This window comes from Zootoca vivipara, chromosome 6 (genome assembly GCF_965207765.1).
Source record: "Zootoca vivipara chromosome 6, rZooViv2.hap1.1, whole genome shotgun sequence".
In the NCBI taxonomy this organism is placed as follows: domain Eukaryota; kingdom Metazoa; phylum Chordata; class Lepidosauria; order Squamata; family Lacertidae; genus Zootoca; species Zootoca vivipara.
In genome coordinates, this window is record NC_142589.1 from 7,150,849 (window position 1) to 7,177,758 (window position 26,910).

General features: G+C 47.4%; 2 protein-coding genes across 6 annotated transcripts in view; one reads left to right on the forward strand and one right to left on the reverse strand.

Annotated features, from left to right (window-relative positions):
- BRAP (BRCA1 associated protein) overlaps window positions 1-15,452 on the reverse strand; it is a 19,221-nt gene extending 3,769 nt beyond the window's left edge. Inside the window, exons 1-10 of one of the 3 annotated variants that reach the window (XM_035118392.3) lie at window positions 15,073-15,452; window positions 12,583-12,744; window positions 10,964-11,165; window positions 7,167-7,356; window positions 5,161-5,274; window positions 3,747-3,895; window positions 3,466-3,541; window positions 2,923-3,061; window positions 936-1,045; window positions 538-627 (exon numbers count right to left, since the gene is read on the reverse strand). In XM_035118392.3, coding sequence (XP_034974283.3) covers window positions 538-627; window positions 936-1,045; window positions 2,923-3,061; window positions 3,466-3,541; window positions 3,747-3,895; window positions 5,161-5,274; window positions 7,167-7,356; window positions 10,964-11,165; window positions 12,583-12,744; window positions 15,073-15,154 — 1,314 coding nt within the window. In that variant the 5' untranslated portion in view covers window positions 15,155-15,452. Of the gene's footprint in view, window positions 1-537; window positions 628-935; window positions 1,046-2,922; window positions 3,062-3,465; window positions 3,542-3,746; window positions 3,896-5,160; window positions 5,275-7,166; window positions 7,357-10,963; window positions 11,166-12,582; window positions 12,745-13,858; window positions 13,968-15,072 lie in introns of those variants that run through there. The other 2 variants (XM_035118393.3, XM_035118394.3) reach the window with 2 other exon arrangements.
- ACAD10 (acyl-CoA dehydrogenase family member 10) overlaps window positions 15,369-26,910 on the forward strand; it is a 26,122-nt gene continuing 14,580 nt past the window's right edge. Inside the window, exons 1-10 of one of the 3 annotated variants that reach the window (XM_060276341.2) lie at window positions 15,369-15,524; window positions 17,838-18,030; window positions 19,288-19,436; window positions 20,286-20,480; window positions 21,426-21,584; window positions 21,721-21,874; window positions 23,092-23,233; window positions 24,151-24,219; window positions 24,980-25,161; window positions 26,083-26,233. In XM_060276341.2, the coding sequence (XP_060132324.2) occupies window positions 17,847-18,030; window positions 19,288-19,436; window positions 20,286-20,480; window positions 21,426-21,584; window positions 21,721-21,874; window positions 23,092-23,233; window positions 24,151-24,219; window positions 24,980-25,161; window positions 26,083-26,233 (1,385 nt within the window). In that variant the 5' untranslated portion in view covers window positions 15,369-15,524; window positions 17,838-17,846. Of the gene's footprint in view, window positions 15,565-17,837; window positions 18,031-19,287; window positions 19,437-20,285; window positions 20,481-21,425; window positions 21,585-21,720; window positions 21,875-23,091; window positions 23,234-24,150; window positions 24,220-24,979; window positions 25,162-26,082; window positions 26,234-26,910 lie in introns of all 3 variants that reach the window. The other 2 variants (XM_088670919.1, XM_088670920.1) reach the window with 2 other exon arrangements.

The window sequence follows — 26,910 nt, forward strand, 5'->3', positions numbered from 1 at the left end:
AGAAATTTCAAGACGAGAGATAACCAAGGACTACGTAAAAAAAACCTAAGAATTTGAATTGGAGCTTGCTTCCTCCCTCCCCCTCCATTTTCCTTTTGGGTTGTGTGTTTTTAGATTGTAAGCCTGAGAACGGGCTTTTCTTATGTCCATTATGCAAAGGGCCACAGTTCAGTGGCAGAGCTCCTGCTTTACTTGCAGAAGGCCCCAGGTTCAATCCCCAGGCAGGACTGGGGGAGAGCCCCGTCTGAAATTATGGGAAACCATGACTAGCAAGTGGAAAAAGTGACAAGAGGGGGTGGTACACTCATGCCATGTTTGCCTCCAAAAGGCCTGGGTAAGAAAGTCTAGGATTCCATCCAAAATCCCCCCACCCCCAAACTCAGGACCATCAGAGAAGATGGCAACTTGTTGGACCAACTTTAGTGGGAAGAGCAATAGCACCAATTTGCCCAACCTCCCTCCACTACCAGCCCGCCACCAGCATTTCCTTCAACCTGCCATCCTCAGAAGAGCTGAACACGCCCATAAGAAACTCACCTCTTCGGCCGTGTCCTTTTCTATTCGGACTATCTTGTTCTCCCAGTATATACGCTGGGACTCCAACTGACTTGTCAGCAAGTAAGAGTACTGTGTTCAGAAGGAAATAAGAGGCAATGAGAAGGCAATATTCCACAGGGAGAGCCGTTCCTGCATTTGACATGGGTCTAGGATTCTGCCCTAACATTCCCACAAACTCAACAGCTAGCTTGCAGCTGAAAAGGACCTGCGGCTTCAGTTGTCCGAGTGCCATTCAAGCTCACGCGTAAACAGGGGGCTGCCTGTTGTCTTCATTCATTTGGGTTAATTTGCATCACCCACCCAACTTTCCCCAACCATTAAGGAAGCCAGAGAGAATGAGCAAAAGCAAGAGGGGAAGAAAACCAAAGCGGACTTGCCTCTAGTTGTAATGCATCAATCTTCTCTTCTTGGCATATGTCCCCCTCGCACTCATACTGAACTAGCTTCCCGTCTGTTTTGCTGGCCACTAGCCGGTGGACGTAATTGTCTAGAGAGAGAGAGAGAGAGAGAAATGCAACAACCCTGATTGACTAGCTCCAATTTCCTATTTGGAATTACAAACAGATACAGAAAGCAAGAGTAAAATTCAGTTACCAATTCTACCCATGCCCACTATACAACAAGCCCACCCTGTTGGGAATCTCACAGGGGGAGCACTCAGCTACTTCCAGTCTCGCCCTACAAGAGGATTTGGGCCCTGGTAATGAAGATGGCTGAGCTTCTAGAAAGCTTAAGCTCAGCCAACCTGCTTCCTGCAATTGCCCTGCAGAAAGAATGCAGAACCCAGGACCCTTCTTGATTAAAGTTCTATCTAACTCAGTATTGGCTATAGTACACCAGCCATTCACAACCTTGGGTCCATGGATGTTGTTGGACTACAACTCCCATCATTCCTAGCCAGCATGGCCAGTGGTGAGGGCTTATGGGAGTTGTAGTTCAAGAACACCTGGGGACTCGAGGCTGAGAGAGGCTGGTCTATACTGATTCGGCACTGGCTCTCCAGGGTTTTGGACAGGGGATATTCCCACCCGATGTGAAAATGCCAGGGAATGACCAGGGACCTTCTGCAAGCAAAGCAGGTGCTCTGCTACTGAACTTTGGGAAAACCTAAGGCCTGGCCTTTCTTCAGTTCTACCAGAGGAAGTACCGTATTCTACGTATGATTTGCAGAGAATTCAGAGGACAATGCTACTGAATTTATGATACTGTCTCTGGGGGAAAAAAGGAAATGGAAGGTTCTAGAGGAGAAGATTGTGATACTAACATAAACACAACCAGAAATGTAATTTGAACATATGGAACTGGGCATGAATTAAAGGATATATAACAAGGGGGGGGGATTATGGAATATTATCCCAATATGTGATTGCAGTGGAGATTTTATAACATGGCCATGGATGGAAGGATTTACTATTATTCTATATGGAGGAAGAGTGGCGAGAATTAACAGAGGTAAAGTTAATATTAAAGAAAAAACATGGTTGACAAAATGTTACCAGTAATAATAGTTCAGGAACCCCTCTTGGACTTTTTGTGAGAAAAAGAAATGAATGATTCTGAGACACTTTGACTTAAAAGAAATACTTTTTAGCAGAAAGTAGAAAAGATGGGTGTTATCATGGACTGAATGTCTTAATCTTTTCATTTTTTCTGTAATTGGCAAATGGAAAATCAAATGTCCTTTTTACTTTTCTGTAATGTTACTTTTCCTTTTGTCTGTTGCATTCTCTCTCTCTCTCCTCTCTGCTTGTTTCTTTCCTTTTCCATTTTTGTATCTCTCTTTTTCTTCTTCTTTCGAGTCATATGTTTGGGGCCTTTGCTAATGTCCAGGAATTGTGTACCCCATGGGGGTGGTTCATGGCTGATGGAGGTCCCTGGGTGGGAGACAGGGCAATGTTGGTCTACCTGGGTGAGAGGCTGGGAGCAGAAAGGAAGGATCCCAGGTGAGAGCTGGGAGGGGTGCCTACCTTCTGTGGGTGGTGGGGGCTGAGAATTGCCTTTAGGAAAGGACTCCGTAGTCTTCTTTTCACAGTAATTATCTTACTGTATTGTGAAAAACTTTAATAAAAATCTTCTAACAACAACAAAAAACAGTGTTCTGTCCGGCTCAGTACTGCCTACAATAGCTGGTTGTGGCTCTCCAGGGTTTCAGATGCAGGCTGAGGACATTCCCAGCCCCTTTTTGAACTGAACCTGGGACTTCCCACATGCAAAGTAGATGCTCCACTTTCCCTAGATGGACCAAGAGCCTGACATGGTACAAGGCAGGTCCCTAAAGTAGATGGCTCAACAGCTAAATACTGAAGCACCGATTTAAGGCTCAGCAATGGCTGTTCCTCAAGCAGTGTCAGGTAGAGGAAATACCTCCAGCGTAGTCCCAGACTCTGTGATTGGTCAGCTGCATGGCATAGGTGTGCTGCGTCTCCTCAAAGTGCTTGTAGGCGTGCCGGCTAACGTAGCGCCCGCATCCAATGTGCCCGCAAATCAGACATATCCACAGGTTCTGCATGAAAAGAAGGATTGTACTGAAGCTCAGAAAAGGCACACACACACAGCCAGGCCGCAATCCTTACCCTTGCTGCAAAGTCCCAATGAACAGTGGACTAGCGAGTTTTGAGTAAAGGATCCCATCGGCGGGCACCGAGAGGAACAGAGGGACACTCAAAGGTGGGCTGAGGCGCACTGGGACGCACCCTGCTTGAGTATCAGGTGCATGAACCATTCACAACTGGGTGGACACCCACTGTGTCTTCTGGCCCCTCCTTACTCCAACCCCTCTCCCAGTGAGATTAAAAGTGCATTCAGGGTTGGTTAGCCTGGAGCGAATGACTCCCTCTGTAAACAGCCCCCGCTGCAGACGATGCAAGTTATCAGCATAGAAATTGCCCCTGTTCTGTGCCCACTCACTTCTTGGACTCCACACTCAAAGCACTTGTTCTCTTCCACAGGTTCCGGCGTCTGGCAGTACCTGCACACAGGACACCTGGAAGAGGCAGGGGAGAGAGAAGTTGTTACAATCCAGGCCGATGAACTTGTGGGCGGTGGCGGCAGGGGGGCGGAGGAGGGCAAATCCGGATGCTGCTGAAGTACGACTTCCATGTCGGAAGGGCAACAAAATTGGGAAAGGCATGCAAACAGCTCTCTCCCCCCCCCCCCGGCAATACTCCAGAATGAAGAGAGCTTCTTACGTGGTGTCCTCCCACCGCTGCAGACACTGGCTGTGGAAGCTGTGGTTGCAAAGCGTTGTGAGAATCCCATTGACGGACTCGTCCATTCTCTCTAGGCAGACAGTGCACTTGGGAAGCTCAGTCAGGTCCATGACAGGAAGACTGGCCCCCTGCAGAGGAGGAGGAGGAAGAAAAAAAGGCCCATCCAGATTTGTCAGGGTGCTGCTTGATGACACATGCAACCAATCACGTATTTTACACTGGCGATGTGTTCATTCCCCCGCCCCCTTCTTCTTTTTGCCTTCTCAGTAGCAAAAAGGGATTCTAAGCCCACCAGCCACTTTATACAGAGGCCAAAAACAGCAGTGCTCATCCATGGCAGCACACAGTGCTGTAGTGCCTGAAAAACTGCTCATGGCGTAAGTCAATGCACAAAGCAGACAGGAGGGCCAGGGGATTGGGGGGGTCCAGAGGAAGGAAGAGCCCACATTAGAAACAAAAGCCCGTCTGAGAAAACAAAACAGGAAGATCACATTTGGAGATACAGCTTTGATGGAAAAAATTAAGCCGGTGTCAGGTTAGCTAAAGTTCAGGCTAAACCTGGTGCATATATGGCTTCCATTTCTCATACTTATTTACTCATTTGTAGGTGCTAAACCATCAGCCTTACACGGATGCAGATTTCTAAAGAGATTTAATAAACTAATGTGATTCCGTCTTTATTTTCTATTCCTTATTTGTCTTCCCTATGCATGTACTAGCTTATGGGAATAAATCGCAAGAGCCCTGCATTGGCTTTGCTGTCATTGTTACTCTTTATTGCACTTTTTAGATAGTACAAAATGCCTGGAACAAGCTCAGTGCTTTCCACCGACTGCATACAGCACAGGAAGATCACTAATGGTGGAGAGGTTGTCATTCAATATGCCAATCCTGCCCCCCACCTCCTCCAATTACAGTGGTACCTTGGTTCTCAAATGGCTTAGTTGTTGAACAAATTGGCTTTCCTTCCTCTAAAAAGAGTCCTGGGCAGTGAACAATGATCAACAAACCCTGAAGTGTTCCGGTTTGCGAACGTTTTTCGGAAGCCAAATATCCGACACTTGAGTGTGGGAAACTCCTGCAGCCAATCGGAAGCCGTGTCTTGGTTTTCGAACGGTTTGGGGAGTCGGACTCCCAGAATGCATTAAGTTTGAGAACCAAGGTACCACTGTACTGATCTTCTCCACAGACTTCCTCAGAACACAGTTTGGAAGCCACTGGGCAAAAGAATCAAGGGGCAGATTGGGGTTTAAAAATGCACACAAACGGGGACAAGTTCTTTTGTAGACAATTCACAATTCCTGCTGGAACCTTGAGCTGCTGCATCCAGCTGCCTGAAGGGACCTGGGATCCTGAGAGGATGCCAGAGTTGGAAAAGTGTGAAGCAACTTACATCTTCTGACTTGAAGACCTCTGCCCTCTCCACGTAGACCAGCTGGCAAACATCCTCTTCTATGGAATTGAACTGCCGGCCATTGCAAGTCATGTAGAAGCTGTCTGCATCTGCCTGCAATTAAAGCAAAGGAGAAGAGACTGAGCTGTTTGGATGGAGAAAGCATAGCCCATGGCATCTGTGCCAATAGGAGACAAACTGAGATTGCTTCCCAGGCCACTGGTGCTCACAGTGTTCCCTCAGAATCTAGAACATTTTAAAAAAGCAAATAAGTATTTATAATGCACACATCCTAACTCTGCTGAAAGCTCAGGTGATGCTGCAAATCCGAATGTATATTTTGAAAGCACCTGGAGCTGTACAACACCAAGATTAAGCCAGGACTAGATAAGATATAAAATTTATAGGTGCCGGAATCAAGCTAAAAACCCAGGTTCAAGTTTTAAGATGCCTGGGGTTTTCCATATATGGATACTGCTATATTCCAATAGATTAAATTCTAATTTCACAAATGCACATGGAATACTTTTGTAGGTTTTCTGGTCAAAGAATCAGGTTTTATTGGAGACAGCCCACCTCCAGCTCCCCTGCTTCTTGCCACTTTAATGCTCAGTCAGAACCCCCAAGCCCACCTGAGTCAGTGCTTAAAGTCAAACATACAAACTGAATCATTTTAGACAACTGCAAACTGCTTGCGCTGCGTCCAGTAGTAACTGCTCCTGACTCCAAACAGCCCTGAATCGCAAATGGTTTCAAATCAGCAACTGGATTCAAAGCCCTGAGTGTCCAATAGATTTTCCAGTGGACAAATATTGCTCTTATGTGATTGTAATTGTGGGGCACCGGAATCGTTGCATCACATATTCCTTGATTGTGCTCTTCACTCATCGGCCAGGAGCAAGTTTCTTGCTCCATATCTAAAGGGAATCGCCGATGACTCGAATGAAGCCAAACTGAGATATCTACTAAATGATTAAGACCCCTTAAGATCACACACGGTTGCCAGATTCTTGATCAGCGTCCTATCCCTAAAGAAGAAAAACGGACTCCTGTGCGGCTCGGATAACCCTTTTAAACCATGATTTATGTTTTAGGATGTAATTAGGTGATATCAACATTGATGTCTTTTATTAATTTATGAGCAGAGGGCGACGTTTATGTTGCAAATTTATTGTATGTTGTTGGTTTTTTGTTTTTGTTTTGTTTGTTTTTTGTAGTTTTTGGCTGTTTTAAATTTGGAGGTTTAAGTACATATATGTTGGTATGGGAAATTGTTGTGTGATGGGCCAATGGCCGTAATAAATATCAATCAATCAGCCCTGAGTGTCTCCAAAGAAGTAAAGCTGGCAAAAAAAGGTTGTACTTTCCCGTAAAAGCCAAGTCTCCCCCACCAAGGAACCAAACAGCAGAGACCTGAACTTAACGCTCTCTCCTCCAAAAGTCTTAACACTCTAACATAGCCTTCCCCAATCTGGTACCCTCCAGATGTTTCAGATTGATAGGAGTTGTAGTCAAAACACATGGAGGGCACCCAGTTGGGGAAAGGTTCTCCAGTCCTCAGAACAATCACACAGAAGGTACCTATGGATAGCATAACCAGTTAAACCATTTAAGATGGCATATTGGGCAGATGTGCTGGTGGGGGGGTGGGTCTCACAGACCTTTATGAACCTAAAATGGCCCCCAGTAGCTCTGGGCTGCATCCAGGTGCTCCACAACAGCAGTTTTAGAAAGGTACATGCAGAAGAGCATAGGTTTTACTTGATGTGCCTCAGTGAATGGTTAAACCTGGCCAGTGGTTACTTGGGTTTAGAATTTGTTTTATTTTTTCTGGGGTAAAAGTGTGCTTCCGAATCTTGTTAACTACTTCTGGTATCCTGGGAAGAAGATACAGCTGGGTGCGGGGCATCCTTTCGAAATCATTTTTTTGAAAGCACTGTGTAATTGGAGAAAACTGTTTTGTTCCCCTTTTGGCCAAAGTAACATTTCATCTATTGGCTTTTTACCTGTGTACTAAATTTGATCAGGACCATGTACTGGTTTGGGGTGGAGTCTCGTATGATCTTCATGTGCTCAATGACTTCATAAAAGGAAGCCACAAACTTCATGAGGTCATGGCTGGTCATTGTGGCAGGCACCGTGAGAATGCACAGCATGGCACTGCGTCGCACGTCTTCTTTCAAGGAGGTCATCTTGCTGCATGAGATGGGAATTAGAATGGTCAGTAGGTTCACCGACATTTTGAAAGCCTCAACCCACCAATAAAAGCCTTAATTAAAAAGCACCAATGTATTACGGATCTACTTCATCCAAAGGCTCCCACAGTACAGTGGTGCCTCGTAAGATGAATTTAATTCGTTCTGCGAGTCAATTCGTTTTGCGAAAAATTCGTCTTGTGAATCGCGGTTTCCCATAGGAATGCATTGAAATTTCTTTTTTTTTTGGCCCATAGGAACACATTAATTAAATTTCAATGCATTCCTATGGGAAACCGCGATTCGCAAGACGAATTTTTCGCAAAACGAATTCGTCTTGCGGGTCACCATCAGATCGCAAGACGCATTTGTCTTGCGAAAAATTCGTCTTGCGGGGCATTCATCTTGCGAGGTACCACTGTACAGATAATTTGTATAATAAGGTCTTCTGAAGAGGAAATGTATTACCTCTGTCACTTTCCTGCAAAACTGCACTAATTAACCCAAGGGCAGCCAATGTGGTGTCCCTCCAGATGTTTTGAATTCCAACTCCCATCATCCTGGTCATTGGCCATGTTGGCTGGGGCAGAAGGGAGTCCAAAACACCTGGCATCATGCTGGCTACTTCTGGATTAATCTGTAACTTCTTTTCATTATAGGTTTGTCAACCCCACTGAACCTGGTTACCTATTATTGAAAATCACTGCTGTGATAACAAACAATACATCAAGAAGATGATCAGCAAAGGAAGACGGACTTCCCTGGCAGGCAGCTGCGAGCCACTGTGGATCTTCTCTTACAACGGGGGTGGGCAACTGCCAGCCTGCGGACCAATCTTGGCCCACCAGGCCATTTTTCCTAAACCATGCCCATCAGCATGGTTTAATGCACCACTGGCTACATGCATCTGATGAGCAGAGATTGGTGCTAGAGTGGCATGAGAATGAGAACTTAAAAGGAAAGGGATGGGGGAGAAACTCACAAAAGCTTATGTAAGGCTCCTCCCACTTCCCCTTTAAGATTGGCATGAAAGGTACTTTCACAGGTGGTCAAATTTGGTCCCCTAGACAGATCCTAATAAGTACCTGACGTGTGGAGCCAAAAATGTTCCCCACCCGATATCAAGAACAGGCAGGCCACTGTCTCCCAGACCAAGAGGGAATTGAAAAGGGATGCAGAGAGAAAGTTTCTACCGGTATGTAGGAGCGCTCTCTGCCATTAGGGAAGGATACATAAACTGGGGTGAAGGAAAGGGGGGGCACAGTCCACAGAGCTCAGGCCTGGGAATAGCTGCCTAGATGCTATACTGGTGTGCGTAGGTATTCAGAGCTGTAGAAGCAACTGTAAATGTTATCTTTAACAATAAAGACTTAACTATCTGCCGTGTGCATTCCTTGGCTGTGAACCACCCATGAACGCCCCCCCCCCTACAATGTGCAGCAGCTGATGGAGTAGCTACAGTACACCCTTGATTTTTGCAAGGCCACAAAGAGGCCCAAGACTCAGGTCAGTGTTCAAAATATGAGCAACTGATTTGTACCCTGAAATATCCCAGAACCTTCTTCAACATACAGGGGCTGCATACCGTGTTTCTCATATTATAAGACATGTCTTATATTTATTTTTTCCTCAAAAAAACCCACCATGGCTTATTTTCAAGGGATGTCTTATTTTTATTACAGTACATGGGTAGTGCAGTAGCTCCCCCCGCTATCGTGTTTTGTGTGTCCTGTTGCGAGTGTGTGTCCTCTCGCTCCCACACCGGGCAGTGAGCTGGGGAGCGGAGGTGGTTTTGCTGAGTTGATTGAGTCAGGCAGGCAGGCAAGGGAGTCACCCTGCTATTTCGGATCGCCTGAGGAAACGTTTGCTGCTCTCTCCCCCCCCCCATGCCTGCACCTCAGCCGGGCGCACATCCTCAACCCGCTTTGTGCGGCGGGGGCAAGATGCGCGTCAGAATGCAACCCCTCAGATTCCTTCCGCCCCTCCCTCGCCGCCAACCGACCCCCACCCCATTTCCCCGCCTGAGGTAAAAAGTCCATACCTTAGTTAGAGCCGGTGACTGGCTGCCCAGCTACCATATGTGAAGGCCGAGGGAGGAGGAGGGGTGGGTGGGAAACCTCTCCTGGCCATTTCCTCACCTCCCTCGTTCGTTCGTGCGCTTGCCTGTCTGCAAGCGGGGGCTTCGCGCGGCGCGTGGAAAGGCTGCATCCGGGTGTCGGGGCTTCGCGCGGCGCGCGCAAAGGCTGCAGCCGGGTGTCGGGGCTTCGCGCAGCGCGCGCAAAGGCTGCAGCCGGGTGTCGGGGCTTCGCGCGCCGCGCGCAAAGGCTGCAGCCGGGTGTCGGGGCTTCGCGCGCCGCGCGCAAAGGCTGCAGCCGGGTGTCGGGGCTTCGCGCGCCGCGCGCAAAGGCTGCAGCCGGGTGTCGGGGCTTCGCGCGCCGCGCACAAAGGCTGCAGCCGGGTCCCGGGGCTTCGCGCGCCGCGCACAAAGGCTGCAGCCGGGTCCCGGGGCTTCGCGCGCCGCGCACAAAGGCTGCAGCCGGGTCCCGGGGCTTCGCGCGCCGCGCACAAAGGCTGCAGCCGGGTCCCGGGGCTTCGCGCGCCGCGCACAAAGGCTGTAGCCGGGTCCCGGGGCTTCGCGCACTGTGCGCTGAGGGTCCTGCCGGGACCCGGGGCTTCGCGCACCGCGCGCAAAGGCTGCAGCCGGGTCCCGGGGGTTAACGCAGCAGCAGCATCCGGTTCAGAGCAGCCCCCTTCCTTTTCCTCTTCTTTGCCACAGACCTGCGGTATGGCTTATTTTCGAGGTATGCCTTATATTTTGCCACCTCAGAAAAATCCTGCCATGCCTTATTTTGTAGGGATGTTTTATAATGTGAGAAACACGGTAGCAATGCAAAGGGTTCCTAAACAGGTAACAGGAGTTTCCTAAATGGTAGAGAACCACCACCATAAAGAAACTAGTGCAAGCTTGTGCTGTCAAACATAACAGATGTTGAACCAAAGTGTAAGTAAATATTTCAAACCAAGCATTTCCCCCCCAAACACTTTCCCAGGCCCTTTAAAGCATCAGTTAAGGCAATTTTAACCTGCCTCCCTGGACTTTATCCTACTGCTACTTTTATTGCACTTAAAAAAAAAATCACTAAACCAGAGTTACCTCTCTTCCAAAATAAATAAAAATAAAAATCCAGCAACTGGATTTATCACATTTCAAAGAGTACCTAGGGACTGCCTTAAATTAGGTTCAGTTTGGCCTAGTATTGTCTACTCTGGCTGGCAATAGTTCTCCAGCATTCCAGGCAGAGAGGAACCTATCCCAGCCCCCACTACCTGATCCATTCATTTATTTCTTAGACTTATATCACACTTTTCCTCTAAGGAGCTCATGGTGGTGCCCCATTGTTCTCCCTTTCCCCGTTTTATTCTCACAACAACCCTGTGAGGTAGGTTAGGCTGAGAATGCCCATTTGAGACCTTCAGCAAGCAATACGTGTGCTCTTCCGCTGACTTAAAGCCCTTCCCCTAAGGGAGCAGGAGTTTCACAGTAACCAAACATGGCTTGGATCTGTGACCCGCTTCGCACAAGCCACATAAGAGAAGCACTTCCTTACTTTGTCTTGTAGAGGTGCATGATGCCATGAACTATTTCAACCGACGGGTTTCCACTGAAAAAGGAAATCTGGTCTGGAAGCAGCTTTGAGGGGGAATCTGGTGCTGTCCCAACACCCCCACTTTGGCCATTATGTTTACTTCGGTCATCGGGGGAGGATGCCTCAGACGCTTTGCCTTCCTCCATCACTGCTTTCAACGCTTCTTTTTTCATGAATCAAGAAAAGGATAGGTCAGACACTGCCTGCGTGAAAAATTCAATTGCTCTTCTAAAACACTATTTCCATGCATTATAAAGGGAATCTAATCAGAAAGTGCCCTTTGTAAATAGTGTACATCAATGACTACTTCCAAGCTTACTATTTATCCACCCGGGAGCATGTCCAACAGTCAGTGAAACCAATTTGAGGGTTTTGTTTTGAGTAGGTGACTTGCAAACTGGTCCTCCAGACTATTTAGCCATAGAAAGGATTAAGAGGCCACTGACAGCTCCATTCCATGCATACTGATCCCAAAGCAAGCTCCAGTGTGCCAATGGGGACTCCTTCCGAATAAGCGTGTTTAGGATTGCGGCTCTAACCTAGCAACCAAAAGGTAAAGGCTGCAAAGCAGCCCCTAGCAATTAGAAACATTTCTCAGGTTATGTTTGATCACAAAAGGTTGCATCCAATGAAGGCATTCCATTCGCACAGGGACTTCTGCATGTGCAACAGAACTTCCCCTCCCTCTTTTCTCCCTACCCCCACAACCAGAACCTGCTCCAGAGGATTACAGGAAAACCCAGAACAGATTTGAGTGGCTCAAAGGGGTGGGGAGGACAGGGAGGGGAAGGTCAGTTATGCTCATGCAAGTCCTTTCATGCAATTCAAAGCACTGTAAGGCAGGAAAGTTAATCCCTGATCACTGATTAGTCATTACTCCTTCATATTGTTGTAGAATTATTAGAATGGGCTTCCCCTATCTGACTCCCTACCAAGTCCCATCAACCAAAGCCAACATGGACAATTGTCAAAGATGCTAGGAGTTGTAGTTTAAAACACCTGGAAGATATCTTGTTCACTAACCCAGGCATCCCCAAACTGCGGCCCTCCAGATGTTTTGGCCTACAACTCCCACAATCCCTAGCTAACAGGACCAGTGGTCAGGGATGATGGGATTTGTAGTCCAAAACATCTGAAGGGCCGAAGTTTGGGGGTGCCTGCACTAACCCTTCAATAGGTGGGCATCAGTTCTGAGAATACTTTAAAACTTTAGAACAATCTTGCAAACAAATCTACAGAAGTTGCAGGCTCATAACCATTCACTGTTTGGAGCATTTCCTTGTCTCTAAGAAACAAGGACCAGCAGCCAAGTCTGTTCCTGTCCTGCCCTCTCTCCCGGCCTAGACAGTAACAAGAACAAAGAAGTTTTCCTGTTTGGTCAATTAGTTCATTCTGGCACTTAACAAGTCTGATTTAGGAGTGGTCCTGTTGTATGGCTAAGTGGAAAGGAAAAAGCTCACACTATCATATGCATGTAACTGGCTCTGTCTGACACCCACTCTGATAGTTGTACATTTTCTCGAAGCATAAACTTGCATCTGCATTCTGCTCAGGATCACATGGAAGCACCATACCAATACCTGCATCAGGCTTTATAGTCTCAATGATCATATCAGTCATCTCCCTGCGGCCAATGTGCTGGTGAATGATAGCTGCTTTCTCGACAGGCTCCTTTCCGTCTAAGAAGGCTGTGGCAGCTGCTAGTGATTTCTCCTGGATTTCTTCATCAGACATTTCAGTGGCTAAATAAAAGCATTGATGTATATTATTATAATAGCTATCCACAAGCTAGAACAAAAACAACAAAAGCAAACACGCCCTGCCAAATCTAAATGATTATATCCATTGCAGTTGAACTAGCCCAGGCATCCCCAAACTTCAGCCCTCCAGATGTTTTGGACTACAATCCCCATCATCCCTGACCACTGGTCCTGTTAGCTAGGGATCATGGGAGTTGTAGGCCAAAACATCTGGAGGGCCGCAGTTTGGGGATGCCTGAACTAGCCTATTACCCGTATTTTCTGGCATATAAGACGACTGGGCGTATAAGACAACCCCCAACTTTTCCAGTTAAAATATAGAGTTTGGGATATACTCGCCGTATAAGACCACCCCTCTTCCTACGATCATCCGTGGGCCGGACATGCCTGCGCTGCCCATATCCAAAATGTCCGCAGCACCAGAAATCGCTTCTGCACATGTCCGGAAGCCGAAAATTGCATCTGGGCATGCACAGAAGCAATTTCCGGCACCGCGCTGCCCATTTCCAAAATGTCCTCAGCGCCAGAAATCGCTTCTGCGGCTGCGTATAAGACATGCATCTGGGCATGCACAGAAGCAATTTCCGGCACCGCGCTGCCCATTTCCAAAATGTCCTCAGCGCCAGAAATCGCTTCTGCGGCTGCGTATAAGACAACCCCCAACTTTTGAGAAGATTTTCCTGGGTTAAAAAGTAGTCTTATACGCAGGAAAATACAGTACAGTCATACCTCGGGTTACGAACACCTCAGTTTGCGAACAGTTCGGGTTACGAACTGCGCAAACCCGGAAGTGTTTTCGCCCCGCGCGTGTGCGCAGAAGCGGCACGCGCGGTCTGCGCAAAGCGCGAAAATCGCGCTTTGAGCATGCGCAAAATGGCGCTTCGGGTCGCGTTCGGTTTACGCACTATTCGGGTTGCGAACTGCAATCCGGAACGGATCGCGTTCGTAACCCAAGGTATTACTGTAATTCATTCTTCTTCAAACTTGCTGGAAACTATACAGAGTGGCTGGGGCAACCCAGCCAGATGGGTGGAGTACAAATAATAATTAAATGTTTCCAGCCTCCTATCAGTTCAGCATTTGGGCTACAACACACCTGTGACATCATTTAGCTGATCTCAGTGGCACTTGTAGATACAAATCAGGTCATGAGCAAAGCATTACACACACACACAGGCAGTGTAACACATGTATCTGGGTTTTCCTGTTAGAACAATTGATAAGATGCTTAATTAGACAACTGCAATCACAACATTATTATGAAAGGGCCCTGTTTGATGGGGTCTCCATCTTGTGCTTCCCCTATCTCTTTCTTGCCATAATATTAAGTTGTTATTAACAATTTGTCATGTACAATGACAGACATATACGTAGAAACCAGGAGTCTATGTAGCATTTAACATTTTCTAAGATGTCACAGATGAAGATGAGGGCACACTTCTATACCTGTGACCGCCTATTTTAACATAGAATTATTACCTCGAGTGTACATCCTGCATTCCCAAACACATAATAATAATAATTTATTTGTACCCCACCCATCTGGCTGGGTTTCCCCAGGCACTCTGGGCGGCTTCCAACAAAGATTAAAAATACATTAAAATGTCACACATTAAAAACTTCCTTAAACACATCACACATTCTGGAAGGGATTTGTCCTGTGTTGTCTACACATACTCTGCATTAGCTTCTCCGACATCGGCTTCTGCCAGAGAGCTTATTAGTAAACCAAGCACACCAACTTTCATATATGACTGTTGTTGGAGGGGGAGCCCTTTTTCATTTGAAACATTATCAGTAATTCTTCATAGTTAATAGCAACAATATGAAGTTTGTCATTAACTTGGGAGCACTGCTCTACCTTGCTCAACATTATCTTCGTCAACCAGCATCATCTCTGTGTGATCTCAGCTACAGAGGCATCTGCTCTTACATAAGCGAATTTTAACTAAAGGATATAATTTGGTTAGGCCAGGCATCCCCAAACTGCGGCTCTCCAAATGTTTTGGCTTACAACTCCCATGATCCCTAGCTAACAGGACCAGTGGTCGGGGAAGATGGGAATTATAGTCCAAAACATCTGGAAGGCCAAAGTTTGGGGATGCCTGGGTTAGGCTTTCTACCTTTGGATATAAAATAATAATTGTTTGCTTTAAAAGTTGTACTTTTTTCTTGTAAAACACACTGGGAGTCATTGTAGAAGAATTTCAAAAAATATTTACTGTATGTTTTAATCCCTCTCTGACCGACTTTCCTCCCTTTCTCTCCCCCCCCCTTGTTTACCCCTCATTCTCCCCCGAGCCCTCTCACCGGCCGCGCTGTAAGGAAAGCCGCCCGGCACGGGCGAAGTCTCGGCCAGCTCCAAGCGAAGGACCACCAGCGACACACTCATAGGGCCCGCCCTGTAGGGGCTCCCGAGCCCGCGGGGCCCGAGCGGGGCAGGGAAAGGGGAAAAGAGGCCCAAACCGCCCCTGAGGCGCCGGCTGTGGCTCCTGCTGTTGTTCCGCCGCCTTCGCCGCCGCAGCTCCCTAGGATTATGAGCCACTTCCGCCCCCTGGCTCCCTGACCCTTGACCCGCGCGTGCGCAGGCGCAGAGAGGGAGCGACAGAGTGGGGCGGGGCGAAGGTTGCCAGATCTGCTGTTAAGTGGGCGGGGGTGTCGTGAGGACGTCGCTCGACCCTCCTGCCCGTGTTCTCGCGAGAACCGCCGAGAGGCAGAAGCTGCTGCGAGGGACTCGACGCAAGGATCGCCTCGGGTCAGAGGTCACCACAGCTGCTTTCTGGGGAGAGGGCGGAAGTGAGGGTGGGTGACAAAGCAGAGAAGGGCAAAATGCGGGGTGCTGGAGGTTGTGGCCTCAGCTTCAGGGAAGGGGGTGTCAGGAACCTTGAAAACTGTCTTTTGCGCGGTGGGATTTCAGTCACTGGTGGTGTTTGTCTACTTATTTGTATGATCTCATGTCCCCCATTATCAGTGTAGATCTTTTGTTCTCAGGTTGGCCAACCCCTATAATAATAACAGTAACAAAAGCATGCAAAGATGCTAGAATCAAACTGTTGTACGTTAAAAGAACAAATTGTTCAAATATTATTTATCTATTTCCTATTTAATGTATATTTCTTAATCCTGCTTTTCAGGAGATAGCTTTACAAAGCCACACACTTAAAACGGTACGTGGCAAAACACAGTTTAAAACTTGTAAGTAGCACTGCCACTGCCAGAATTTCTGCAGCTCAATTAACATTCTTCCTGGAAAGCAGCAGAGAACTACACCCACAGCAATTGTGCCTGATTATTATTATTTTTGTAAATAATTCCTTTATTAGGCATATCAAACCACACATTATCACATAAAATTTATATACAGATTATATAAAATACAGACTCAGTTGAGCAAGGCTTATCCCAGTCAGTTCCTTAACTCCAGGAAGAGTATAGATATATATAAATACTACAACCGAACACTGCCACATCACCTACCAATTAAGGAGCACTAACTCTCTTTGTAATGGCCCAGCCTTTCTGCATGGACAGCACTCAAAAATTCAGCTACGGCTGTGGTAATTTGATCATCCCTGTCCGATAGTAGGACCTGAACAGTTGGTAGCTTGGAAATCAGCCAATTGAGTTGCAAGGCCTCTAATAGTTGTCTTCTGGCATGAATTCCAAATTCACAAGAAAAGAAAATATGCTCCAAAGTATCAGGTTCCTGTTTACTTCATTTGCAGAGACGCTCTGATTCTGGGAGAGCCAAATATCTTCCTCTCACCATCATCGAGGGAAACATATTAAATCTGGCCAGCATAAACAGCCTACACAGTTCGTGGTTTTTCAAATTTGTCTCCATTTAAATCTCCCTCTGTGCAGAGATTTTCAAAAGGGATACATGATGATGATGATGATTTATTTTTTATACCCCGCCCATCTGGCTGGGTTTCCCCAGCCACTCTGGGCGGCTTCCAACAAACACAAAAATACATTAAAATATCACGGATTAAAAACTTCCCTAAACAGGGCTGTCTTTAGGTGTTTTCTAAATGCCAGGTAGTTGTTCATCTCCCTGACCTCCGATGGAAGGGCGTTCCACAGGGCGGGCGCCACTACCGAGAAGGCCCTCTGCCTGGTTCCCTGTAGCTTTGCTTCTCGCAGTGAGGGAACTGCAAAAAGGCCCTCGGCACTAGATCTCAGTGTCCGGGCTGAACGATGGGGGTGGAGACGCTCCTTCAGGTATACAGGACCGAAGCCGTTAAGGGCTTTACAGGTCAGCACCAACACTTTGAATTGTGCTCGGAAATGTACTGGGCGCCAATGTAGGTCTCTTAGGACTGGTGTTATGTGGTCTCGGTGGCCAGTCACCAGTCTAGCTGCCACATTCTGGATTAATTGCAGTTTCTAGGTCACCTTCAAAGGTAGCCCCACATAGAGCGCATTGCAGTAGTCCAAGCGGGAGATAACTAGAGCATTGACCAGCTGGCTGGGGTTGGTGGGAGTTGTGAACAACTGATGCCAGACAGGTAGGAACAGTGCACTAATACTGTGCAGATTTACAGTCACAAAGTGATACGGATAATCGTCAAAGCCTTACACCACCTTCCCTTATCCTAGACTGTTCATACCTTACGTGCCAGTTTGCCCTCAACCAGGTTGTTGGGCCTGTATTATTTTCAATGGCAACTCCGCATTTGTGGAAACCTGATCCAATTATAAAATCAGACAAGACTCATCCTACAAGTTTTAAAGCTGCGTTTGAAAACATGCTTGTTCAGTAAAATTTGGAGGGCCACAGGTTTCTGATACGAGGTGCGCAACCTAGCCCTAGGGAAGGAGCCGCCTGCATAGCCATGGTAAATTATTATTTATAGCTTAACAGAGGAATATGAAACTTGTGACCCTCTAGATGTTTCTAGATACTAGATCACTACACAGAGTCAAAACATCAGATGTGCTCAGTAACCTGAAAGATGCAAAAGTTGCCATTGAAAGAGAAACCTGTGCAGACAAGAAGTTATCCCAAGATCTGGAAACTACTAACTTGCAACAGATCTCTAAAGCATTTACTTTCCCCTTTTCATACACAGTTCCAGAAAATGTGTGCTGGCCAGTTCTTCCAAGCCTTCTGTAACCACCATGTCAGGAGATCACACATCCTACAACGGTTCTGGTACAGACCTCCACACTCACTATGGAGAAATTCTTCAACCTGTCCCTATAAAGCTGTGATCTTTGATATGGGGGGTGTTCTCCTTCCTTCCCCAATCAAGCTGGCAGCAGGTGAGTGTCTGTACCAGTGACATTCCCATCCGGTCTGACATTTGCTGATTGAGCTGCCTTAATATGGAATGTGAAGTGGAATATTCCACGTCTTTTCTCTGCTATGTAAAATGTGCCTTGTATTATTGTGCCCAACGCCAAGCCAGGGGTGCCTGCGCTTTCCCAGGGTTCAGTTGCCTTGGAATGAACTTCAGTGGAGACTGTGGTGTTTTTTTGTTTTGTTTTGTTTTTAATTAGGAGCGAGCAGTCTGGAGCACTTTAGACTTAGCTTTGCCTCATGGAAGTCCCCCAAAAATCCACAGACTAGAAATAATCTTTTTCAGGTTTATTTAAAGAAAACCACATATCATATCAAAATTAAATAGTTCCCAAGTACAGGTTACAGGTAAACAAAATAAAAACATTGTAAAATATACTGACTAAACTTGAGAAGGTACTCACAAACAGAACAGAATTTACTACAACACCTTGGCTCCTCTCCCAAAGGTAGGAATCAGGCAAGAGTCTTAGGCAAGTTCCTCCAAGAAGTGACTAAAAGCCTCTGCTTAGAGCAGGGCTAAGAGCCGAGACTGTGGTGTTTTGAAGATAAATGGTTTTTATTTCCACCTGAGCATAGGATGGAGGGGCTCACAGCATTAACTCTCAGAACAGAACTTGTTTCTTCATTGTCCGAAGCACACCAGCCCCCAATGAGGACACACAATTGGAAGTTTAGTTCTAAGTTTAGTTTAGACTTCCCCAGGCTGCATCATCCTAGACATGACAAGGTATTCCCAATATTAGGTAAAGGTAAAGGGACCCCTGACCATTAGGTCCAGTCGTGACCGACTCTGGGGTTGCGCGCTCATCTCGCATTATTGGCCGAGGGAGCCGGCGTACAGCTTCCAGGTCATGTGGCCAGCATGACAAAGCCGCTTCTGGCAAACCAGAGCAGCACATGGAAACGCCGTTTACCCTCCCGCTGTAGCGGATCCTATTTATCTACTTGCATTTTGACGTGCTTTCGAACTGCTAGGTTGGCAGGAGCTGGGACCAAGCAACGGGAGCTCACCCCGTCACAGGGATTCGAACCGCCGACCTTCTGATCTGCAAGCCCTAGGCTCTGTGGTTTAACCACAGCGCCACCTGGGTCCATTCCCAATATTAGGGAACAACATTTCTTTCTATAGGAAACACCTGTGGCTGGTAGGAAACCTTTCATGTCCCCGCCCCAATTATTAATGTTGCTTCCTCACCCATCTGCCTTCCTTTATGTAGACTGGGAGGTTCGGCATCATGTGCCCCCTGGCACCATCAAGCAGGCCATGAGATCGGGAGGGGAGGACGGACCTTGGCTGAGGTACATGAGAGGGGAGCTGCAGCCAGCAGAGTTTCTGCATGTATTTGGACAGCAGTGCTCCAAGATCGTAAGCCAGCTTTTCTGTTTGTTTTCTGTCACCTAAATTGAGGGCAAGTAGAAGAGCTCACATGCAGAGTCCTTATCTCAGGGGCCGGAGAAACTGCGGCCTTCTGGCTGTTGCTGGCCTCTGCCTCTGTTCAGCTCTAGCTAAAATGGCCAGTGACCAGAGATTATGGTATGAAGTGTTCAGAAACGCCTGGAAGGCTGAAAGGTTCTTCACTCCTATTTATTATTCTTATTATTATTAATCTGCCCATCACCCAACCCTCCAACATTAAAAATAGTTTAAAGCCACTTATAATCACAGAAATAAGATGAGTCCTAAAAATATGCATATGTCGAAAGCCAGGGCAAAGAAGCATTTGCTAGAAGCTTTGCCATGAAGGTGCCAGACGTACCTCTGTGGGGAGAGAATTTCCCAGCTTACACAGAGAATGTCCTTTCCTGGGCCGCTGCCACCACTCCAAGCTTATGAGGACAGTGGGTCGCCTCTGGTGAGATTGGCACCCAGGAAACTCTGTAGGAAAGGGGGTGTTTGGCATTTAGGGCCTGAAACAATTACGGAAACATCCATAGGCAGAAATTGGGAGACATCTCCATCGTGAACTGCCCAAGTGTCTTAGCACATTTGCATTTCAAACCTCTTCCTCCAAAGAGGGAGGGAGCCCTCTGCTCTTTCTTCCATCTCTTCTCTGCCGTTGTGGTTCAACTTTGTTCTTTCACGCTATAAAAAATGATTCAGTGTGTAGAATATGGCATGGTATTATTGGGTTGTGTGAAACATTTGGCGTGATCTTTTCCACCCAAAGATGTTCCAGCCACTGTTTTCCTTTCTATTTTTACCTCTTCCCACAAGGCAAACTCCTCTGTCCCAGTGGAGTCTTTCCTTGCCGATTTGACCAGCGTCAGAATGTCAGGGCAGCTTCCCATTATGACTGAGGCTATAAAGCGCATCCGAGCAGAAGGCCTGAAGACAGCCGTCCTGAGTAACAATTTCTATTTGCCCAGTGGAGAAAGTTTTCTGCCCCTTGACCGGCAGCAGTTTGATGTGGTGAGTTCACAGCATGCAACAGAGATTCCAGGTTTTTTTAATGCTCTCATCTCATTAGAGCAGGCATCCCCAAACTGCGGCCCTCCAGATGTTTTGGCCTACAACTCCCATGATCCCTAGCTAACAGGACCAGTGGTCAGGGATGATGGGAATTGTAGTCCAAAACATCTGGAGGGCTGAAGTTTGGGGATGCCTGCATTAGAGAAATCTTATTATGCTGCGAGAGTTTTGTGTGGTGTAGTGATTCGAGCGTCAGGCTAGGACCTGGGAAACCAAGGCTGAAATCCCCTCTAGGCCATGAAGTTCACTGGGTGACCTTGGTCCAGTCACTGCTTCTCAGCCTAACCTACCTCACAGGGTCGTTGAGCTCCTTGGAGGCAAAGGTGAGTTATAATTCCACTAAATAAATAGTGTAATCAGATGACTGACCGGTGAGCAGCTCCACCCAGCTGCCACACTTGACCTGCAGTGGGCGAGCTCCCCATCCCTTATCATAGACAGTGATCCAATTAGAACATTGGTTTTCTTATTTGCATTTAGCAAAGAAAGCTAAAAAGCTTCAAACTGCCCATTCTGCATTTGCAGTTAGCATCCATTCATTGTGACTAATGAACTTATGAAACACTCTGAAACAATCATTCTCTGGCTTCCTTGTGCGCACCCAAACTAATTTTTACTTTACAGTGGTACCTTGCTTCCTGAACTCAATCCGTTCTGGAAGTCCGTTCAAATTCCAAAACATTCGTAAACCAAGGCGTGGCTTCTGATTGGAAGATTGGTCCCGGAAAAAATGCCGACAGCCGAAACGGATGTTTGGCTTCCAAAAAAGTTCGCAAACCGGAACACTTCCTTCCAGGTTTGCAGTGTTCGGGAGCCAATTTATTCAGGAGCCAAGGTGTTCGGGAACCAAGGTACCACTGTGTTTTATTGTCTTTTGTCTTCTAGATAATTGAGTCTTGCCGAGAAGGGGTGTGCAAGCCGGACCTTCGTATCTATGAGTTGTGCTTGGAGAGACTGGGCGTTCAGGCCAAAGAGTCCATCTTTCTGGATGACCTTGGGCAGAACCTGAAAGCAGCTGCCCAGCTGGGCATGAAGACGCTAAAGGTGAGCAGAGGTGTGGCCGTGTCAAAGACCGTCACTGCCAGACTTGTAAAACCAGCCTCCCTGATTCACCTGCTCCCCTTCCTTCCTGGAGCCCATGCTTGCTACCCACCTCTTGCCTTTCCCTCCTTCGTCTCAGGTTGATGATCCGGACTCAGCAATTCATGAGCTGGAGAGCCACCTGGGCTTTGCCCTGAGATCATTTGTTCCTTACACCTGTTCCGTGAGGTCGGCAATGCAGATCCCCACAGCCCCTCTCCAGAAGTACATTGAAAGCATCCTGGGGGCTCCAGGTATAGAATCTCTCCCCCTCCCCCCCTCCCCCGCTGTCAGAGACCAGGCTGAGGAGTACTGCTCTGATGAGGAATGGTGGGAGCCTCCCCCCTCCCCCTGCTCATGACCAGGATCCTGAAGCTGCCCAGGAGCAGTGGAGCAGTATAGATTTGGAACAGTGGTTTGCAGAGGGGCATAGTTCTGAAGACAAAAGTTGGGATGAACAGCAAAGTGAAGAAGAACAGGAAGAGAGAGAGCTGACAGACTCTCTCGCTGGAAAGTATTCAGCATATCAGTCCAAGGTCACGTAGAGCAGATAAGGTGGCTACACAAAAAACATGGTGGTTGTGAGATCAGGTTGCAAGGCGCGGAAGTGACTGGGGGAAGTGGGGGGAAACCTTAATTGGGAACACCGTCATTCCAAGAATGGCTTCTTTGTTCTTTTGCTGTGACCATTAAAGACTCTTTAAATGGTAAGCCACTCTTTTTGCTTTGTCCTGCTTATCTACAGCCAAAGGTGGGCGGGGGGAGCTGAGTCCCCGAAGCCTGACACCCGCCCTCCAATATTATGGCATTTTCCACATTCCCGCTTTGGGTCCCCTTCCCAGCTATAAAAGATACAGATCTTGAAAGTGTCAGGAAATTCTTCGCTACTTTTCTGTCGGCAGATGACACTGTGTTCTATAGAGACACAGCATGGCGTAGTGGTTAGAGCAGGGTTGGGGCCCCTTTTTCAGCCCATGAGCGGAATCTTCCAGGGACCGTATCCCAGCAGTGAGGAGGTCCAGGGGCCACATTTATCGTTGTAGAGCAGGGTACATGCCAGAGCCAGAGGTTTCTGTACAACCTCCCCCCCCAAAAAAATACCCCAATATCTCAATCCCTCATCCAGGTAAAGGAAGAAGCATGATCACATTTCAGGGACACCTTCCATGCAGGCAAAAATAAAGCAGAACCATTAGGGGGGGGTGCTCTGGAGAGCCACATCTGCCCCAGGTCTGAAGTTTCTGAGTTAGAACAGGGACAGTGAGACCTGGGTTCAAACCCTCCCTCAGCCTCATAGCTCCCTGGGGGGCATTGGGCCAGTCACCTCTCTCTTTTCCACTCTCTCCACCTGGCCTACCCCACAGGGTTGTTATGAGAATAAAATGGATGGGGGCAAGACCACAGACACCTTTGTGAGCTCCTTGTAGTAAATCCGGTTTCGCTCGCTGATGGCTCACGCTCCCACTTTCAGGGCCTCTGGTGCTACGGCAGTTCAGCCATGGGCAGTCCAACCCTACCTACTTCATCAGGTTTGGGGATCGTCAGTTCGTTCTGAGGAAGAAGCCGCCAGGCCCCCTCCTTCCCTCTGCTCATGCCGTGGAGAGAGAGTACAGGTGAGAAGTCTAGCAACTGTCTCCATCCTAACTCAGAAGAGTGGTAAACTGACGTATCGGATTAGTCACATGTAGCTGAGTGGAAGCAGGAGCGTGCAAGCTTTTGAGCTTCATAGTATTATTTACCAGGCAGAAGGAGTTCTGCATTATTGGAAAGTGTGCACAGTCTTTCTCTTAACATAAGTTGCACAGAATTAAAATGTCCATTTTTGGGGGGGGGGGTATTTTCCCCTCGTGTCTTGCTGCTTGGGATCTCCATTCAGTCATTCCTGAACACTTTGGTGAGTTTTCAAGCAGCAGCCTATGAATCACCCTTTTCAAAAAAAAAAAAGGACGGGGAGAGGCAGAAATGCCAACAGTTTGTTTATTCATTTCTGTTGTTTATTTGTTGCTTTTTGAGGCGAAGCCCTCACAAAATGAAGCAGAAAGAGAAATAAAATCATCAGAAGCTCAGACAGAGTGTGAAGCACTGAGTGGATGCAAACAGATGTGTGAGAGAGACCGAATTAGACCACCGTCCTAAGCTCTCATGAGGAAAGGCAATAGTAAAAAAAAGTAAAAATTTAAGGCCTTATTGGATGCCAGGATTCCAAGGGAGGCAAGCAAATGTTAACTGTAGGAGAGTTCCACATCCACGGGGCCACCAATTGCAAAGGTCTTGCTTTGTGTGCTGGTCAACCTAACAGATTTCACAAGCTCGGCCCATGAGCAAGATGTAACGCAAAGATCTTGGATTATAGACAGGTTCTGAATTGGGTCAGGCAGTCCTTATGGTAATTAAAAAAATTTATGCAGTGGTACAATGTTATTTTTAATGTATCCTGTATAACTTGTCACAATCAGGTTTTTTAAAAGAAATATGAGCACACTCTAACAAATTCTTCCAGCATTAATTCTGGCCTCCTTTACCCTGGCAGGGTTTTGAAGGCTGTTGCGGAGGCTGGTGTTCCAGTTCCTAAAGTCATTGCCTTATGTGAAGATTCAAGGTGCGTTTAGAGTGTGTGTGTGTGTTTGAGAATGAATCACTGGCCCTGTGTAATTTTCAATCATCTCATAAACTCTATACGTTGCTGATTGTAAAAAAACAAACAAACAAAAAACCTCCCAAAGCGGCTTAAAAAAAGAAAACAATAAAATTATCAGTAAGAACCCTTATTTAAAACATTCAAGCAATAATAAACATCAATGATGGGCTAAAGACAAGATGGAAATACATGTCAACATTCCACTTATCTAGGTCGACTTGTGTCAGCAGAAAGGTTTTTAGCAAGCACCAAAAAGAGTGCAGTGAAGTGCCTGATGTCAATAGGCAGGGAGTTCCAAAGTTTGCATGCTGCCACATTAAAAGATTGATTTGTTACAAATTCAGAACGGGTATTACGTGGCACTTGTAACAGTGCCCGTTTGGCAAATTGAAGCAGTAAACTTGTCCCAAGTTTTTAACGGCTTTATGTATCAATTGTAACACCTTCAACTTGGCCCAGTAACAAATTGGTAACCAGTACAGGTCTCTGAGCAGGAGTTATATGCTGAAAGGGTCTTGCTTCTGTCAGCAATCATGCTAACTGCAGGTTCTTAATCAAGCCCAAAGGAAGCCCCACATAGAGTGCATCGCAGTCACCCACTATTGAAGATTCGCCTCTCGAAGCCCTTTCCGCTGCTGCTCAATCAACCAGTCAGTTTATTATAGTCATAGACCTGCAGTTTTGCTGATGTTCTTGCACTAACATCCTTGTGTCGCTCCAGTATCATTGGCACCCCATTTTACCTCATGGACTACTGCGCCGGGCGGATCTTCAAGGACCCCTCCCTCCCAGGACTGGAGCCCAGCCAACGGACAGAGATTTACACCGCCATGAACAGAGTCCTCTGTAAGATCCACAGTGTGGACATCAAGGCGGCCGGCCTGGAGGATTATGGGAAACATGGTGCGTAAATGTTTGGAGCAATGGCATTGCTCTTGTCACGCTCAATGCTAGTGGTCGGGGACGGTGGGAGCTGGAGACTGATAACTTACCCTTGGTTTTAACCAGGCACCCCCAAACTCGGCCCTCCAGATGTTTTGGGACTACAATTCCCATCACCTCTGACCACTGGCCCTGTTTGCTAGGGATCATGGGAGTTGTAGTCCCAAAACATCTGGAGGGCCGAGTTTGGGGGTGCCTGGTTTTTACCTCAGGCGACTCAGGCGACTCAGGACCCCGATGCCTCAAGGACCACCTCTCCCCATATGAACCCACCAAGACTCCCTGACCATCATCTGAGGCCCTTCTCCATGTCGCCCCTCCACAAGAGGTCCCAAGGGCAGCAACGCAAGAACACGGCTTTTCAACAGGGACGCTCGCCTGGTGCCGTCACCTTTAGGCCGAAATCAAAAACATTTATTTTCCTCCAGGCCTTTGGCATTTAGTTAGGAGGTGGAGGTGGATGTTTTAATCCTGCCTTTAAAAACAAGATTGTATTTTAGAGGTTTTTTTCTGTTTTAATGTACATTATGTGTTCATTGTAAGGCACATTGAGTCGCTATCATTAAAAAAAATACCAACTAAAAAGTTTAAATAAGAATGATAGCAATAGTAATAAATAACATCTGGAGGGCCACAGGATCCCCATTTCATAGAGCATGGTGCTGATAATGCCAAGGTTGCAGGTTAGATCCCCGTATGGGACAGCTGCATATTCCTGCATTGCAGGGCTTGGACTGAATGATCCTCAGAGTCCCTTCCAACTCTATGATCTTACGGTCCTATGATTCCTCTGCTCGGTTCTGCAGAACTTGTTTTTTTCTCAGTTGATTTTTAGTGCGGAGAATTTCCCCTGCCTTATTTAATGACATCTTTCTGCTGCAGGTAACTACGTTCAGCGGCAAGTCCAGACATGGAGCAAACAGTACCGTGCCACAGAGACGCATACCATCCCGGCCATGGAGAGGCTAATTGCCTGGTTCCCGTCCCACCTGCCGGCCAGCGAGGGCCTCTCTCTCGTGCACGGAGATTTCAGGTGTCAAATAACGGCATTCTCTCCCCTTCCAAACACAGTTTTAAGGTGTCCCTTTAAACCAGGCATAGGCAACCTTGGCCCTCCAGATGTTTTGGGACTACAACTCCCATGATTCCTAGCTAACAGGACCAGTGGTCATGGATGATGGGAATTGTAGTCTCAAAACATCTGGAGGGTCGAGGTTGCCTATGCCTGCTTTAAACCAGATGTTTTCAACCTTTTTTCAGTCCATGGCTCCCTTGACCAACTCCATTCTTCCTGTGGCACTGCTGTGAGGCTCAGGAGCCCAGTTATGTCACCCCTCGCCTGCAGAGCTGGCAGCCTTTCACCCTTTTTTTAACACCCTCCCTTGTGGACTGTTCCCTCAGCCTCCTCCCCTCTCCTTGGGAGTCCTCTGGGCAGCTACTGTTGCCGCCACCCCTGGTCTCTGAGCTGCCTTCTCTGCCCCAGAGAGAGGTGCCTTCTCACACTGCCCCACGGGTGCCTGGAAGCACCCCCTGGCCAGCTCCAGAGGCACCATTTGCCTTCGGAGCTTGTAGCCAGGGCTGCTGCAACAAACAACTATGCCAACCTTTAGGAGGCAGAGATGCAAGAGGGCATTAGAGGAGGGAGGGAAGGAAAGAGGGACAGAGGCCAGGGTTGCCTGCGGCACCCCTGACCATCATTCAAAACACCCC